Source organism: Vombatus ursinus, unplaced genomic scaffold (assembly GCF_900497805.2).
Source record: "Vombatus ursinus unplaced genomic scaffold, bare-nosed wombat genome assembly UNPS02000749.1, whole genome shotgun sequence".
NCBI lineage: Eukaryota > Metazoa > Chordata > Mammalia > Diprotodontia > Vombatidae > Vombatus > Vombatus ursinus.
This window is the reverse complement of record NW_020940527.1, coordinates 12,379,033-12,398,418: the sequence shown is the minus strand read 5'-3', so window position 1 is coordinate 12,398,418 and position 19,386 is coordinate 12,379,033. Positions and strand designations below refer to the sequence as shown.

Genomic DNA, 19,386 nt, shown 5'->3' with positions numbered 1-19,386 from the left:
TAAAATTTTCAAGATTTCCTTTCATGATGAAATCTTGGAATGAACTATGGAATTTAAACAGTAGGCCTTTATTAAATTTCTCAAAACACACCAGAAATGGCTTCTCCATTTGAACTCAAGTAAGGGAAGAAAAACAGGTAAAGCCATCAACATTTTGAACCATTTATTTCTTTAATAACTTTTCCTAGGGGAATATTTTGAAAATTTTCAAAAAGTAAGATTATCTTTTCTCTTTAAATACAATTATTTACATATAGTTTTGTACTGTAATGTGCTAAGACAGGCAGCAGGGAATATACGAAGGAAAATAAGGTAGATACAGCTCCTGCTTTTAATGACCTTCCATAAAAACAAAGGGAGAGGGGTCAGAAACACTGGAAAAAACCAGAATTTTGTTTAGTTAGTTACACCACTTATTTGGGTATTGAAAGTTTGATGATTTCAGTCTAGAAGCTGTGATAGTCTCCAAGGACCAGCATGCCTAACCCCTTGTCATCTGCCCCCTACCCCACTGAAAAAAGTGTTTCAACAAAGCCAGAACCCAAGCTATCACTTTATTTCAGATGAGAAAGTCCCTTCCTTTCTCAAACAGAACAGATCTGACTTAATTTTATGTACCATAGTCAGTTATTTGAATTGCACTGATAACCTTCTCTGCCTTAGGTAAGGATTCCAGGACCACAAAAGGAGTCAGGCAAATAGCTGAAGCTATAGATAGCAAATGAGAAAGGGAGAAAGAAAGAACTCACTGAGAGACACGATAAAAAAACACCAGTAAACAGGTGAAGTCATTTAGTTCAACTCTTTTCCTCATTTGATAATGGGTAAGCAGGGCTATCAAAGTTAAGTGACTTGCTCAATGCCATTCAATAAGTGGCAAAGGCAGGATTCAAACTCAGGGCCTATAACAAGGTCAGTGCTCTTTCCACTACACCAGGAAGAGATGATTAAAACGTTAATCAGGACACTGTTTAGTCCAGGGACATTTAATGAAGGGGACAGATGGCTCTATGTAATAACGTCTATGGGCATACAGTAAAATATAATAAACAATGTTCATAATAATCACCCTGGATCATCACAAAAATGTTCAGGGGTGGGGAACTTGCAGCCTCAAGGCCACATGTGACCTTCTAGGTCCTTGGGTATGCCCTGTTGACTGAGCTCAGGTTTTACAGAACAAATCCTTTTTATTAAGAGGATTTGTTATATGAAATTTGGATTCAGTCAAAGGGCCATACTCAAGGCCCCTAGAGGGACACATGTGGCCTTGAGTCTGCAGGTTCTGCATCCCTGTAAACTGTTATTGAGTATATTGCTTATTAAGGAAGAACACTGGACTGGGAGTCAGTAGACCTGTTTTCTAATAGAGTGTATACATTGGAAAAAAAAGTACTAAATTTTTAGTCAAGGGATATGGGTTCAAATGCTGCCAGGGCAACTCATTTTTATACCTCTAGGTTTCATTTGGACAAGATAACCATCAAGCTTGTTCGAGTTCTAAATTTATGAAGCATATATTAAAAGGATGTCTAGAAGAATTGGTTTTAAAAATTTTATGAATTACTTACAGTGAGGTGGATAATTCACTCACTCCAATACCAAACAGATAGCTACCTCTTTACTACCCATGTGACTTCTCGCAGCAAGTCATTTAACTTCTTGGCCTTTAGTTTCTTCATCTGGAAAACAAGGGAGCTACATCTCTAACGTTGCTTCCAACTCTGAAATTTAAAGATCCTATAACCTCCTTCTCTAAGTTCATAGACCTCTGAAGCTAGAAGTCTTAGAAATCAAGTTCTCTGAGTCCAGCTAAAGAGAAGAAAGTCAAAACTCAGAGGACTGCTGACTCAGCATTCCAGACTGGGAGCCACTCTTGCTCCAGGTCACATCACAAGGCAGAGCTGGGATTCAAATCTACAGCTCCTAAATTCTGGTCTGAGGAGTTTCCCAGCAGAACACAAAACACAACAACCAGAGAGCAATGTGTATTGCTACTCTGTCACAGAATCTTACATTTAGAAAATGACCAAGGGATTATTCCAGCCCCTTCATTTTACAGGAGGGGCCTTTAATGTGGGTCCCATGGACCCTAGACTTCAGGGAGATCCTTGAATTGCAATGGGAAAAGAACTTTTACTCATCTCTAACTGAAATTTAGCATTTCATTCAATTATAAATGGAGGCAACAAAAAGTTTTCTGTGAAGGGACCCACAGTCTTTGCCTGACTGCCAAAGTGCCCAGAAACAAAAGCAGTTAAAAATCTCTATTTTATAGAAAAGGAAACTAAGACCCAGAGAGGTAAAATGATTGACTCAACATCTCCCACCTCACTAATGATAGAGCTCGTACTAGAAATCAACTCCTCATCTCAGTCCACATTGTCTCTCAGATGAAGATGAATTTTGACCGAATGTTTACTGAATGTATTACATGGAAAAAAAAAGTGCTAAGTACCACGGCAGATGTAGTCTTTGTCATCAGAGACTTATCCTGAAAGTCATGACTACCATTATAAATCCCAAAATGTCAGAGCTTAAAGAATTCTTAAGAGATCATTCAATTCAACCTCCTCAGTTTATAAATGAAAAAACAAAATAAGTGACTTCCTTAAAGTCAAAAATTAGTGACACTGTTGGAAAACAAATCCAGGTCTGATTCTCAGTATAGTGCTCTTTTTGGCTTCATTCTTGCTGCCTCTAACTTTAAGTATTGTATTACTGCATTGTAACATTAAAAAAAATTTAAAATATTGAATTGAGAGCTAATAATTTTATTACAAAAAATACAGTGTGTCAAGATTACTTGATGCATAAAAATGTTATTCTGTATTTGGCCATTGGGGAAAAAAGGAAGTTACATAATTTATGTTATTAAATCTGAAAACTTTTTGCAAATATTAAATAATCCATGTAAAGATATATGGACATTTCCATTGTGCACATTGTAAAACAGATAATGATTAAAAGTTTTCCCAAGACCATGTTGTAATTCAGAACTAAGCTTAGATGCTGGCATTCTTGACTCTTGTTACCTTATGCTAGAGTTCATATATATTTTTAAAACCATACAAAGTAATATTCAATTTTCAGTAAGGTTCCTGAATTCATAATATATATTTTCCCATACTGACAAAAAAATCAGCTTCTACTTACTTAATATACTTTTATGACTTGAAATATCTAAGTGTATCATTGTTGATGCAAAAGAACTATGTCACTGCTATGTCACTGCTTAATGATTTATATTAGCAACATAAAACATTATTACTTGAACATTACAGATAAAAAACCAAACTGATTACAAACCAAATAAATTTTTACAATACCTTCTACAAAATCGTTTTCATTAAATAATTGTTTTTCTCCAACTGGTCCATCTTCATCTTCTTGATCATCTTCTTCATCAGGATTATTAATAACTTCCAGGCCAGCCTCAATAACTTCTACCAACTCATCTCTCTTGTCTTTTCTAACAGGCTTTTCCTCTGGGTGTCGAGTGAGACCCATCTCCAATTGGAAGACTTTCATTAAGGTAAAACTTTCGAAGGGGATGACACCATATTCACTAGGTAGTTTAGCTCCTATGCCTACCTCAGCTTTGTCAATTTGAGAATGAAGAAACTCCAAAAGATCACTAGGTATTTGTTCTTTGGTGCCTTGATAACCCATACCATTTGCTCTAGTGTTCTTTTTTTCTTGCAGTGATCTCATTTTCTCACTCATCTCCTGTAATTCTTGCTTGAGTTGGGCAATCTGACGTTTCAGGCTAGATGCCCTAGTTTGATAATGCTCTTCTTGTTCTTGTAGGAGAGCCTGGTAGTACTCTTTACCATAATTCTCTCCAATGATGCCAGGAAGAGAGGCATTGCCATCAGTCTGTGGAGCACACTCAAGAAGGTACATAAATAATATCAAAATACATAGCAGCGCAAGACCCAAGAGTAGCCAACGGGTCCTGGCTTGAAGCATTAAACCTCTTCTGGGCATTCTTATCAATAGACAGTTTCTCAATGCTACAAGTTCTTTTCTTGTTCATACTTTAGAGAAACATTATCATTAAAATCTTTCAGATGAATAAAACCAGGATTCTTATAAAGGATGCAAATGTTAGTTCTACTGTAGCTCAAAAAATTATCTTTATGCATTAGTAATTATTGTTTGTAGATGCAGTAAGATTAAAAGAACATTTCCTGTACTGTCTGTTACCACAAAGTCCAAGAAAGAGAATGCAATATGATTTAGCAAGTCAGATAAAATCCATTATATGGGTAATGATTTGCCTGTAACAAAAATTAAAATAAAAAATTTAGTTTCAAAATACAATATTTTGAAACCATTAAACATAACAATCAGCAGTAGGAGCAAATATTTATTAAGTAAAGAGGAAATTAGGCAATCAAATGTACTTCACAAAAATAGCAAACTATCATTTGGCATTTTAACAAATTTTAATAATTAACATTTCCAATTCTCTACATCATGATTATAACTGGTATTCATAATGATAACTCCAAGATACTAGAACAGAGGGGCAAATATTTGGCCTGCAACAGTCCTGAGTATAGCCAAAACCAAATTAAAATGTAATTGGAAAATATTTAACAAAATAAATAAAAGTACAACAGAGCATAATGTTAATATGTGGTTTTCTAAGTCAATATGCAACCCACAGGAATCATTATATATGTTTAGTGGCCCCCATTTTTATCTAACACCAATATACTAGAAGATCCTAAGATGTATTTTAATTAATTAAATATTAAATTATATCAGTAGACTTTTACTAAGTGCCTTTTAGTATATTCTTGTTCTTTGAAAATTAGTAACCCTTGTATAGTTCATATAACTCTATTAATAACTTAGAATACTCAATAACCTAAGATATCTGATTCCCCAACTATGACTAATAACAGTTTTTAGAGTTAATCTTTTAAAAACTATTTTCCTTATTATCTCACTTAAGATGTAATCTAAATATTTATCATGGTTTCTTACTGGATAGTGTAGTATCTTTCTTCAGCAAAACCAAATCAAGTATTTTATATTCAAGTTCCATCAGCTTCTATAGTTCAAACCGGCAAACTGCAGAAACCTTAAAGTTAAATGGGAAAAAAGGGAAAAAAGTAAATTGTACATTAGAAGTACAAAGGATACAGACATCTGGAAATCACATTAAGGAAATTTTAACATCCAAAGACCTCAACATGATTACTACATTATTTGGTTATAAGATCACATAATTTTTTCCACTGTGTTATATGGCAACAATTTTCCTTCAAGTTTGGAATGATTTCGATCAAAATTGTCTAAAGAGCAAAACTGAAAATTTTCAATCAAGTACTTAGGACATAAAAGCTTCTCTATTAATTCCCATTAACTCCATATAAAACCTATTTCAAATAAAGGTATCCCTATTTCTAAATGGAAATGATCCCTAATTCTTTTATTGGTACCATTTTCTAAATCAGAAAACTGCCCCCTCTTTTTCTAAGGATGAAGAAAGTTGAATTTAGGAAAGGGCTAGGTTGCACAGTGGATAGAACACTGGCCCTGAGTAAGAAGGACCTGAGTTCAAATCTAACTTCAAACACTTGACACTAACTAGCTGTGTGACTCTGGGTAAGTCACTTAACCTCACCGCCTAGCCAAAAAAAAAAAAAAAATACTATCTTGCTGACTACTACCTTACTGAATAGTGACTATTAGAAGTGGAGGGTGGAGGGTAAAGCAGAGGAAGGGTGTGAGAAACTGCCAGCCTAACTTGTAACTCAGTCTTCTATTGTTTCTACTTCTTCTATGACTGCAAGAGGCAAATGAAGATATCTAATTGGAAGAGAACTTCTACAGTGAAATTCTAAACATTCAGGCCCTTATCTACTATAATGTCACTTATATGATTGATAAATTAGGAATACATTACACTGTGTGTCTTTGAGGAAAACTCATTAAGATGAAATTAAACCTTTGAGATTTTTAAATAGCAAATACTAAAGACTTTACCAGCCTTAACCATTTATTACTCTAATGAAGCAACCTGATAAAGTTAACTCTCAATTACATTTGGAAATCTCTTAGTCTTTGCCTAACACCCAATTTTTTCCTTACATCTAATTTGATTTTTGAGTAGAACTAAAGCATTTCCCCACACAGGTTCTACTCTGTTGCCTCACTGTGGCACGGAGGTGACCCCGGGCTCTTTAAAGCTATGCCAGTGACAAGAAATGGTTCTTGCTGTTGTTGGTTAGTCATTTTCAGTCATGTCTGACTCTTCATGACCCTATTTGGGGTTTTCTTGGCAAAGATACTAGTGGTTTGCTATTTCCATCTACAGATGAGGAAACCAAGGCAAACCAGGTTTAGTGACTTACCCAGGGTGACAGCAAGTGTCCAAGGCCAAATCTGAACTCAGGTCTTCCTGATTCCGGGCCTGGAACTCTATCCAATACACTACACTGCAAAGGAGGTTCATCACTAGGATCCTACATGACAAATTCTTAATCATTAATGCCCATTTGTTAGTGTTGTTACATAAGTAAATTTTGTCTATGTACAGGTGACCTCAAAAGCTCCAAATCTAACTTCTTTGCCCCAAACTCTTTTCTTTGTGGTTTCCCTATTTCATGATAACCCATGACTGAAAAAAATCCACGTTTTTCAGTTCAAGAAATGATGCTATATAAACACCAAATTTAAGGAAACATATTTTGGAATGACACTGGTAAGCTGGAAAGCATCCAAAGAAAGATAAACAGGATTGTGAAGGACCTTAAAATCATGCCACAGGAAGATCAGATGATGGTGATGAGGATGGAGATGTTTGGCCTAGAAAAGAGAAGACTTAGGATGAACGTGATAAAAGCCTTCAAGTTTCTGAGACTTGTCTTGTGTGGCTCCAGATGACAGAACAACAAGAAATAGGGAGAAATTAAGAGTAGAAGATGATAGTAGCTGGATGAATGAGAAAACTTCTTAGCAATGGGAGCTATACAGAAATGGAAATGGCCACCTTGGGAAGTAGTGGGTTTCTGCACATAAAAGTGCTTCAAGCAAAGGACGAATGGTCACTTTTCAGGCATGTTGTACATGGGATCATGTTCAGGTATAGATTGGAGCACTGTCCAACTCTGATTAGTATAAGAAAGGCATAAGACGTGAAATTCCTGTTGTGCAGTTTCATAAATTCCACTCAAATATTTTTCCAGTAAGTTGTCTTCACTAAAACTCTGTTTATAGCCAGAACAACCACTTCCACATTGATGTAATCTCTGGGACTATGCATTTCAATCAGACAGTCATGTAGTTTCTATAAAGCAGATTTCAATTCAAGTACTTACTTTATCCAGTCCCTCAGGGGGAAAGAACAGTTTGGCTGTGTCCCAGAAAGCTGTTTGTTTTCACAACTAAAATCCTCAGCTACTTCTAGGAACATAAACAATACCTCAATGAGACTGTTTTCTTTCCTGACCTATAGATTCAATTCTTATCATTCTTTTTAATGTAGACTCAAAGGCATGGTTCAGAGATAATTCTAAACGTGTCAAAATTCTTGAGCAACAGATTTTTTTTTTCCTCTTTGAAGCTTTACTCAAACAGAGGTGAGTGGATTTTTTTTTAAGGAATAAAAATCAAATTTAGCTGGATATTCAGTGTCAAAGACAATTAAAATTCACATGACCCTTTCTAAATCAGTAACTAATACCAATAAGAAAGAATTCAAAGTTTAAAATACTTTGGAAGGTCTTGTGTCCCATCCTTTTACCCAAGAATACTGAAAGAGGACTAGAACACCAAAGGTAGCAAATTCCATAAGACTGATCCTTTTATAAGTTTAATTCTTTTCTGCTCAGCCTTAACATGTAAACACTTGATATAACAACTTTATCTTAGTTATGACATATAATCCTGTGTATTATTCAAGCAACTAATACAATAGAAGCTCAGTAAGAGGCAGGAAAGAACTAAAGAATTTTCACTAGTCTTATTATCTTTAGACAAGTTGGTTTAAGAGAAGGTATCCATACAGAATATATATATGATTAAAAATATGTGAACTTAAAATTCTTTAAAATCCTTTTCCATTATCACCACAAAATTTAAATACAGAAAATTCTTAATGAATTACTCAAAAATCAAATTTAAGCTCATTAATGTATTTCTTTTATATGAATTAGTAAAAATAGCCACAAATGCACAAGTATGAAAATAATATTAAAAACTTTTACAAAAATGTTCATTAAAATCCTTAAACGGATAGAAAATAAAATTATCTTTTAAAAACTGGAGGCCTCAAAAGGTGGAGAGAAATTTGAAAATTAAAAGTTTTTCTCAATCTTACTAAAAGTACTTTTTTCCCCCAAAGAACAATTTTTTAAACTAAGATTACAGGTTCTTCTAAGGTTGTACTACGTTAACATAATCTAATAAAAGTGGTATCTAATTCAATAGGTGTAATTCTCTGTATAAAAATAATCAACTCAATTTAACTTTTCTTTTGTGTAAATGTATATTCCTTTAAACATCTACTATATGTTGCTCAACAAAAATTTGTTGACTCATTGAGTATAAATAAACAGGAGAAAATTTTGATTTTTTCCTTTTTTTTTAAACTTAAAACTTTACTTTGTCACATACTAAAATCCTTAGAAAAAGATAAAAATGAAAGGGGCTGTAAAACAGAAAAATGAAAAAGCAGTAGCTGGAAAAATTTTAATGCCAAGTAAAAATGCTGGAATAACCCTGTAATGGTACTTCACATTAACTCTAGATATTTTAAGAAATAATTATGCAAATGAGAGAAATTTGACTACAGCAGGTTTATCCTGTTCTACCTAAACAATATTTCAACTTACACATAATTAAAACAGGGAGAAATGACATTTTAAAATTTAAGAAAAATCATCTATGGTTTTACTAAAGGTCCCTAGTATTAGAAATTTTCCTTCATTCTTTTCATAAACAACTTCCAGATGTACTCCAAAAATTGTTAGCCATGTTTCAGACAGGGTAGCTAGTATTGGTTAAAAGATGGTTAAATCTGAAGTCCATGTCTAAGTATTTGTTTTGTGACTTGTTCAAAAAAATTGTGTTATCTTCTGACAACATTAAGAAAATCTCTAATTTTTATTTTAGGTATTTTTTACCTAGTAAATGGTGCTACTGATGGTTGTCAGTCCAGTACAAATTATCTACTCTAATCACATATGATAGCACCTTTCAAATAGCTAAATTTCAAACACCAGAAATGGAGAGGAACTTGAGTACAACTTGATATACAGACCTCTACCCCCTCCTCTCCCTTCATTTGAAAAGAGGTAGTTTGGTACTGTGGAAGGAGTGTCAAACTTGGAGTCAAAGGACCTAGGTTCAAATTCTGACTATCACATACTACCTGTGAGACCATAGAAAAGTAAAGTTTGTTTCTTCATTTGTAAAATTCAGGGAGGGGGGGAGTGGTAGACCCCAAAAGCCCTTTCCAGCTCAGAATGTGATACTGTAGTCTAGAGAATTCCATTTTATCAATTTTAAGATCTTCATAATTCCTCAAACCTTTCCTCACTTCTTTGTAGCTGATACCCTCAAGTTGTTGACCCTACCACTTCAAAGCCCTTAAAGGAGCAGTGTGAAACTGAACTATAACTAATTACCAAGTCAGAGAGTAGGAAACACAGGCTAGGCAAGCACCAGTACCACCATTATGATCAAGAAACACTAAATACTTTGTGAAAAAGGCACATGGAAATACATGAGAAAAAATTAAAATTAAGGCAATAAGTACCAAATACATGGCACACACAATACATGCTACTGGGACAAAAAAAGATCACTGTGAATGAACAGGAATGGTCAGTGACCATTTCATAAAGGACATGGCATTTAAACTGAACCATGAATGAAAAGTACAATCAAGATGTAAGAGTCATTCCAAGTGGCCAGTGCTTATGTATCAATATTTTCTATAAAGGATAATGCTGAGAAATTCTATGAAAAATATAATAAAATCCTACAACTAAATCAACACAGGCCTTGCTGTTTGGTGGTGTCAGTCTGAATGTAGATAATTCAATTTAACTCAATAAACATTTATTAAGTACTTACTATGTGCCAAGCACTGTATAAAGCACTAGGGAAACAAGTAAGAAACACAATCCTTGCCCTCCAGGAACTTAAAATCTAAAGGGGAAAGATGATATACAAAAGGGGGCTAACAAAGGAGAAAATAGAAAGTATGCTGGAAAAAAAAAATGCTTAGGGATTAAGAAATGAAAGGTTCAAAGGCTTATCCTGGAAGCACTCAAAAACTTCATGCCTATATATCATGAATACTTCCTTCAAGGAGAATGCTGAACATGCCAAGTACTCTAAAAATTTTTGAAAACAAAAATGACTTTCTAAAATAAGAGGTAAGAAATGACTGCTTACAGATATGTCAATTCAGAATTAAGTTTTCTCTGTACAGTTAACAATCAATACCAAATTAGAAAAAAGAAGAAAGAAGAAAAGACAACACTACATGTAGTTAGTTAGAAAAGCTCCAATTCAACTCAAAGATGCAGAAAAATGGGAAATGGATAAGCATAATACATTAACCCTATTCCCTTTTCTTTATTTTGTAAAATAGCTTTTTATTAATGTCTTTTGTTTTCTATACATCACCACAATTTCCCACTGTCTTTCTCCTCTCCCTTCTCTCAGAGAGCCATTTCTTGTAACAAGTAATATTTTTAACAGACAAAAAGGAAGAATGTAAACAAAGAGGAAAAAAAATCAGTATAACTGATCAATACAAGGAAAAAGTCTGAAAATATGTACAATGTACAATATCGGTGTGTCCTCCCACCTCTTCCAAGGGATGAGGGTAGATGTTGTCTCATATCTTTTTGAGTCATGTTTGGTTTTTATAATTTTGTAACCAAAAAAAAAAATTAAAAAAAAAAACAGGGGCAGCTAATTGGCACATTGGATAGAGCTCCGGCCTTGGAGTCTGGAGGACCTGAGTTCAAATCTGGCCTCAGACACTTGACACTTACTAGCTGTGTGACCCTGGGCAAGTCACTTTACCCCGATTGCTCACTTGAAAGAAAAAAAAGGCAAAAAATAATTTTGTAACATTAACTTTTGATATTTTGGGGGGGTTATTCTTTTCCTTGTCATTATGTAGAGGATTTTCTTAGCTCTACTTACTTTACTCTGCAACAATTCACGTGTAGCTTTTCCGGCTTCTCTATACTCATCTCATGATTTCTTACAACATAGTTAATACTCCATTTCATTCATGTACCACAATTTGTTTAGCTATTTCCCAAAAGATTGGAAACAAAGTAGATGTCGATACTTTGCTATCACAAAAAATACTGCTAAAAATATTTGGGTGTATATGGGGACCTTCTTATCAATGATCTCTTTAGGGTATGTGCCTAGTAACAGAATATCTGGGTCAAAGGATATGGACATTTTAGTTATTTCATTTGCATAATTCTAATCAATCACCTGCAAACTATTAACAACCATATGAAATAATGTTCCAAATCACTAATATGATGATGACAATTCTGTTAATTATATGTATGTCTTGGATACACCCAAATCCTTATCAGAGAAATTTTATACAAAGATTTTCTTCCCCATTCAACAACTTCCCAACCAAGGTTCATTAATTTTGTTTGTTTAGAAGCTTTTCACTTTCATGCATAGATATTGAAGATATTTATATTATCTTTTATAATTGCCTCTACTCCTTGTTGGGTTCAGAATACATCTCCTAGGGGCAGCTAGGTAGCACAGTGGATAGAGCACCGGCCCTGAAGTCAGGAGGACCTGAGTTCAAATCTAGCCTCAGACCAAATACTTGACACTTACTAGCTGTGTGACCCTGGGCAAGTCACTTAACCCCAATTGCCTAAAAAAAAAATACATCTCCTACTCATAGCTGTGAGAGGTATATGGTATGCTTCTCTTCTAATGATTTTATAACATGATTTTTTTTAATACTAAAGCCACACACTACTTACAACATATCATAGAATATGGTGTAAAGTATTAATCTAACCTTAATTTCTGCCAGACAACTTTCCAGTTTCCCCAGTATTTTACTGATTCTCTTTGTCTAGGGTTATTCCATAGATTTACCTCTCTATTTTTTTTAACCAATAGTAGATAATTTTGATGACTACTCCCTTACAATAAAGTCTGAGATCCAGAAGTGCTGTTCCCCTTTGTCCCTACCTCTTTTTATTATTTCCCTTGATATTCTAGATATTTTATTTCTCCAAATGAAATCTGTTCTTATTTTATCAAGTTCTATAAAGTATCCTTTTGATAATTTGTTTGGAATAGCATTAAAAACCATAAGTTAACTTTAGTAACATCATAATTTTTATTATATTGGTATGAGCACTGAATATTCCTCTATTTAAGTTATTCTTCATTTTTTTAAAGAGTATTTTTTAACCCAGCTTAGTCAAAATTATTTCTTGGACAAATCACTACAGTTTGTTTGATGTTGTTTTATTTAAAACATTTGGATAAATATTCATTAATGATATTGATCAATAGTTCTCCTGTGTTTTATCTTTTCCTTGTATAGGTATTAGGACTATATTGTCTCATAAAATCATTCTGGCGCAGGGCTTCCTCAATTTTTGAGGATATTTGTGTAGCGTGGGTATTAACTGTTTTTAAAGGTTTGACAGAATATAAATCTATCAAGACCAGATTTCTTTTTTGGTAGCTCTATTTTCTTTCCTGAAAATGAAGTAAGATCTCTATTTGGCCTTCTGTTATTCTGTATTTTATATTTTTGAAGATATTTCTCCATTTCTTTTGTGTTTTCAGTGTTGCTAGCATATAACTGCATATTAGCACCTGATTATTCTTTATATTTCTTTTGGTTTTGTTGTAACTTCACTATGCTCATTTGTTATTTTATTCATTTGTTTTTTTGTCATAATCTCTTTAATCATATTGCTTAAAAGATTTAACCACTTGAGAAGTCTTTTCAAAGAGCCCAGTTTTTAGTTTATTATTTCTATAGGGTTTTTAATTTCCAATTTATCTATTTCTTTTCTATTTAATATCTCCTCTTTCACGCTTACTTTGTTTGCAATTTCTCTGTAAATAAACGCTAAATTTTTGTAACATTCAATGTTATGCTGAGAAATAAGTGTATTCTTTAGCAGTCTTACATAAAAGCCACCAGAAGTCTTTTAGCTCTTGTTCTGCAGGATTTGTTCAGTTCTATAATTTCTCTTTTATCTACCAGATATATCTGAGAGTGGTACTGAAATCTCCTGTCACTACCGTGCTATTACAAGTGTCTTCTTGTACCTCAATACAAGACTAGAAAACTAACTTTCCCTGGTTTTGAAGTTTTGCTCCTTAGTTCCTTTTTCTTTCTTGCTTTGATCAAGTTAATTCTTTCTCTCTTTTTTGTCTCAATTAAGTAGTCAGGTAGAATCCCCCTTCCACTCATTTTGTTAGTTTTTAAATTTCACTTTCTGTGCCTTTTTCCAAAAAAAAAATTTCTTTCCTTCATTCTCTTCACAATTCATTGTCTCTATTTTTATTTTTTTGTTGTTCAGGTCTAGTTTTATCAAGCGCTTTAAAAAATATTTTTTAGTGAATTTCCATCTTTTTTCATTAATAGTTAGGCTCAAGTTTGTAAGTTGGGCTACATCTTAAGTTCCTTTATTCATTAGAACATATTATTCCATTCTCTCCTGTGGTTTCTTGTGGTTGCAAAATAGTGTTGTCATTTAAATTTTCTTTTCCTTTATATTTGAAGATCTTTCTTCTGGTTGTTTATAGAATTTGGTGTTATTGGAACAGTTAAATTTAACCACTATGCAGCTGGGAGTTTGCAGCATAGGGGTTGTTTCTAAAGGCTATCTGTGGATTCTTTTTATTTACACTTTGTTTTGTGTTCAAAAGTTCTCAACAGTTTTCTTGTATTATTTTTTGCATTACGGTGATCAGGTTTTTTTATTTGTCACATTCTTCTAGGACACCTATAATCTTTAAACTGTCTCTACCTAGCCTGCCTTTGAGATCAATGTATTTCTTCTATTTCTTTTATCTGGGGTGATTAAGAAGCAAATAATTTGTTCAGATCTAGTTTTATCAAATGCTTTTAAAAAAAATCTTTTTTTTAATTGAATTTCCATCTTTCCAAGGGTAATATAGGCCTAGAATACAAGATCATTTACAAAATATTTCAGAGAATAAAGGTGAAATATTACAGAAGTAATATTACCTCACTAACACACACACACACACACACATACACCCCACACACATCAGTGGAAGGGAAAATGAGCCTGTAGAAAGCTTAGCATGAGAATCAATTAAGTTAGATAAACAGATATACTTTTCCTCTGTGACAACAAGCAAGTACGGGTTTTAAAGCATCATAAGTTTCTTCCTGCATTGATTCAAAATTATCCTGATCTTAATGCACAACACTTTTAGTGCCTGTGAAGCAATTATATCAAATCTCGACCACTTCTGACTAAATACAACATGTTCTAGCAGTTTCTCATCCTGTCATCAAATTGTTTCCAAACTGCCACAAGGGTTCAACATCTGAATGCAAACTGATTCCCAACGGATTGTCAGACACATATACCCTCATTTGCATTATGTAACCTACACTGGAGTAGCTCCCTCATTCTCCTCTGTTACCCTGTAATCATACCTCATCATCTGCGTAATCAAGTGATCAAGATGTTAAGAATATGTGCAGTCTTTCAGAGCGAATATCATGCTGCTTGAAAATCAGAATTTCTGGGCATGCACATTACAAGCCATCTTGAAACCATCGTGAACCACCACAAATGTTCTGTAAAAAAAAAAAAAAAAAAAACCCATGTTGCTTCTCATTGCAAAATTAAGGCTGTTTTTTGATTTAAACTTAACCTCTGTTTATGTTACTATTCTTCCATCTAGCAAATTTTCAAATAAACTTTTTATAACACAGGTCAGTAGAGTATCTGTGAGAGTGTAGCTGATTTTCAGTGGTAGAAGGGAAGACAGTCATATTAGAAGAAATTCTTTCCTTATAAAGGTTAGTTTTTATATAAATATTATTAAAAATAAAGCAATAAATGCAATTGAATTTTACATATATTTAACATTTAATGCAGCACTTGTAATTAGCCAACAGAAAAGTAAATATTTTATATCATGACTACATATTCATTTTCATCAACTGGGTAAGTTTTATATTTAATAACTATAATTACGGAATACAAGTTTTAATTTGGAGCAGTATTTAACAAAAGCGATCACTGTAGTAATCACTGTAAGCACTTAATGAATGAATCTAAAAAAATATCATGAGTACTATATTAAATTACTCTGGGAGTTCACAACACTTTTTTGTTGTTGCTAAACAAGGTTCAAGGACAAAACACACTGGGAACCTTAAATTACTCTGGGAGTTCACAACACTTTTTTGTTGTTGCTAAACAAGGTTCAAGGACAAAACACACTGGGAACCATTGTCCTTGAATATTATAAGACTTTTGCTTCTCTCCTTTTAAAAAAAAGTTTTTAAAACATTTTTTTCTTTTTTTTTTTACATTTGGTTTTTCTATCGCCTTCACTTCCAAATATATCCCCCACATATTTTCCACCCAAAAAGCATAAAAAATGTAAAAGAAAAAAAGTAACTTAGCAAAACTCATCAACTCTCACAATATTATACAATGTTCCATACAAACGATCCCCCAGTTCTACAAGGAGGATGTGCATTCTTTCAAAATTCTTCTTCAGGGCCAAGTTTGGCCATTATAACTACAGGGCTTTGGTTTTTTTGTTTTTGGTTTGTTCCATATATATTGTTGAAGTCATCATGTATCTGCATATTGTTTTTGGTTCTTTTCATTTCCACTGCTGCTTAGTTTCCCTATTTTGTACAATATTTTATAGTGTAGTCAGTCCATATGTTTTCTTGGTTCTTACTTTTCTTCTAGGAATGCTGCATCTCTCTCATTCTTACCGTACAACAACAGTCCAATATATCCCTGTACTATAATTTGGTTAGCCATTCCCAATGAAGGATCTTTACTTTTTTCCTGATTCTCTGTTACCAGAGCAAAAAGGGCTGCTATGAATAATGAGTATATTATGGGACCATTTTTTTCTCTTTTACTTCCTCTGTACATATACCTAGACATAAGAATCTCTGAGTCACACGTCATTTTATTCATTTTCTTATCATTAATCCAAATTGCTTTCCAAAATGGTTGGGCCAATTTACAGCTGTGTTTGCGTGTCTATCAATCTCTATCAGTCTTACCAATTCTGACTATTCTCATTATTTGTAACATTTGCCAATTTGCTGATTGTGAAGTGAACACTCGGTTGTTTCGATTTTTACTTCTCTTATTAGTGATTTGAAGTATATATTAGGTCAATTAGGTCTCAATTAGATCAATGACCACTCAAAAAAGAGATTGGACTAGGAAGACACACAGGAAAAATCACATAGAGGAAAACAAGCTATTGTCTAGATTGTAACATGGTAGCTCATTGAGTTAATCCAACCAGTAAACATATCCTGGATAACCACTGCAGATGAATGATGAGCTGGGTTCTCAATTGAATGGGAAGATAATGAAGTACCCTGCACTTAGGAAATTATACAGCATTTTTTAAGATCCCAACCTATTCCCTGCCACAAAAGCCCATAGCTTAAAAAAGCAATATTATTCCAGTAATGCTATGTGACTGAGAATCATAGAATGCCAGAATCTTAGAATGAAAATTTTAGATAACTCCAAGAGAACAGGAAAAACAGAGGCTGTAACTACACCACAACAGATTTCCAATAATGATTTAGTGAACGAAAAGTTGCATAAAAGACAAAGGACACATATGATTTTTAAAAAAGGATACAGCTTGATCTTTTTGCTAGAGTGAAGGGTAATAGAACACTCGGAATGTTGCATTGATATTCAAGAAATACTATAAACTGCAAATGAAGGATGTATGTAATAACTTAGGCAAAAAGGCATGACCAAGTTACAACCTGAATTGGTGTAAGAAATGCTCACATCTATGGAAGTGTGTCATCCCTCTACCATACCATAGGAGCAATGAGGCCAGCACCTATATTTTATCTAAACTTATCTTATCTAACAGGGGCTTACTAAATTACTGCCGAATTGTTGTTGAATACCTTGCATTTACAACGCTTGTACAGTTATAATACTTGTATGGTATAACACTGGCCTGCACAACTTGCTGTCTTCAGGCAACTTATGGGTGGCCCTTGAGCACCTTTCCCTTACATACACAGGATGTTTTCCTCTGCATTTTTCGAAGGCCCGCCAGAAATTCTTTGGTGTGCTACAAGCAGCACTCCATAAGCACCTGCGGGTTGCAAGTTGTGCAGGCCTGATAAAATGGAAAGAGTGCTGGACTTGGAATGAGGAAGACCTACATTCAAATCTAGAATCTTACACTTGTGACCATGGGCAAGTCACTTAACTTCTCTGATGCTGAGTTTCCTAATCTGTAAATTCCTGAAAGCTTTTACAGGTCTCTTATAACAATAAAAAAAGAATTTATAGAATATATTTTGCAAGCCCAAAATAAAAATGTTAGCCACTCTGTAAGTTTTTGGTTTTTTGCTACTTGTAAACTGTTGGCATTAAAAAAAAAAGTTTTGGTAACTGTTCTTGAATAATTTATCCTAACAGAGTGCCCAGATTCTTCTAAATACTCTGAAATAACACCAGATCTGTCTTTCGGTTGCAGGTGGTTTTAAACTCTCTATGTGTTATTTTCTAATCTTGTTTTTTCACTTGCTCAACAACTCTGCTATTGATTTTTTATATTTTCAGATCTAATATTGTAATCTTCATATTTGTCATTTTCCCTATTATTTTTTCCTAATATTTCTTAATATCTTTTAATTGCATATATTTAATTTTTCCTAATAATTTTAAGTTTATCCTTTATTTCCTCTTAGGATATTTTTGTCAGTGTTAATTATTCTTATTTTTTTTAATGTGTCATTTATCTATTTCAGGACATCTCAAGACACCTTACACCATTTTTCTTTGCACGTACTTTCGCCTATGTTTCACATATTCCATAGGATTTTTGTTTTATTGTATCTGACCTTTTCTTTGCCTTATTTTCTTTTTTAGTAGGTTTTAATAGGCAGCTAGGTGGCCCAATGGGTAGAACAGCCAGGCTTGGAGTCAGAAAGACCTAAGTTCAAATCCAACCTCAGACACTAGCTGTATGACCCTGAGCAAGTCACTTATCCCTGTTTGCCTCAGTTTCCTCATCTGCAAAATGAGCTGGAAAAAGAAATGGCAAACTACTTCAGTATCTTTACCATGAAAACCCCAAGCAGGGGCATGAAGAATCAGACACAAGTGAAATGACTTAAAAACAACAACAAATTTTTAATATTCTTATGTTTATTTTTGGCTACTGTTTGTCTCTTCTATGTTTGTTATTTTTGAGAGGGGAATGAAGAGCCTGGCTCCTCTGCAATCTCTCACTGCATCATCATCATCTCAGAAAGTTAATGCTTAGTTTCTACTAATATCTGCCAGCCAACCCTAGTGATGCTTTTATAACATAGGTGTAACAAGGTACTAGACCAGGGTGGGGAACCTGTGGCCTCAAGGCCACATGTGGCCCTCTAGGTCCTTAAGTGTGGCCCTTTGACTAAATCTAAACTTTATAGAACAAATCTCCTTAATAAAAGGATATGTTCTGTAAAACTTGGACTCAGTCAAAAGGTTGTACTCAAGGAACTAGAAGGCCACATGTGGCCTCAAGGCTGCAGGTTTCCCACTCCTCCACTAGACCAAGAGCACCAGTCAATTCATTTTATTTTTGCAAGGCAACTGGGGTTAAGTGACTTACCCAGGGTCACACAGCTAGTGAGTATGTGTGTGAGGCCAAATTTGACCTCAGGTCCTCCTGACTCCAGGGCTGGCACTCTATCCACTGCGCCACCTAGCTGCCTCGAGTCAATTCATTTTTGACAAAATATTAAGCAACTGCTTTTATGCTGAACTCCAATTGGCTGAAATAATTTGGGAAGTTTAATCTATCTAATCTTGATGAATACCAGTTGGGTTACTCCACCCATTTCCTAATATTACAGTCCCTAACAATTACTACCATACATTAAACCTTTCTCCTCTTTTTCTTGGTTCAGTTTAATCACAAATACTATCTCCATTACCAACCTCAATCTCTACCCAAAAAAAAAAAAATAAAATGAAGGAAAGAAAGGGAAGGGAACAAGAAAAAGAGGAAAGAAGGAAGGAAGAAGAAAAAAGAAAGAAAGAAAGAACAAAAGAAAGGAAGGAAGAAAGAAAGAAAGAAAGAAAGAAAGAAAGAAAGAAAGAAAGAAAG

General features: G+C 34.0%; 1 protein-coding gene across 1 annotated transcript in view; it reads right to left on the bottom strand.

Moving 5' to 3' along the window:
- The window catches only part of CSGALNACT2 (chondroitin sulfate N-acetylgalactosaminyltransferase 2), a 44,017-nt gene that overhangs the window by 21,264 nt on the left and 3,367 nt on the right, over nucleotides 1-19,386 (bottom strand). The window contains exons 2-4 of the mRNA XM_027860069.1: nucleotides 14,693-14,836; nucleotides 4,999-5,095; nucleotides 3,330-4,283 (exon numbers count right to left, since the gene is read on the bottom strand). Of these exons, the coding sequence (XP_027715870.1) occupies nucleotides 3,330-3,990 (661 nt within the window). The 5' untranslated portion in view covers nucleotides 3,991-4,283; nucleotides 4,999-5,095; nucleotides 14,693-14,836. The remainder of the gene's footprint in view (nucleotides 1-3,329; nucleotides 4,284-4,998; nucleotides 5,096-14,692; nucleotides 14,837-19,386) is intronic.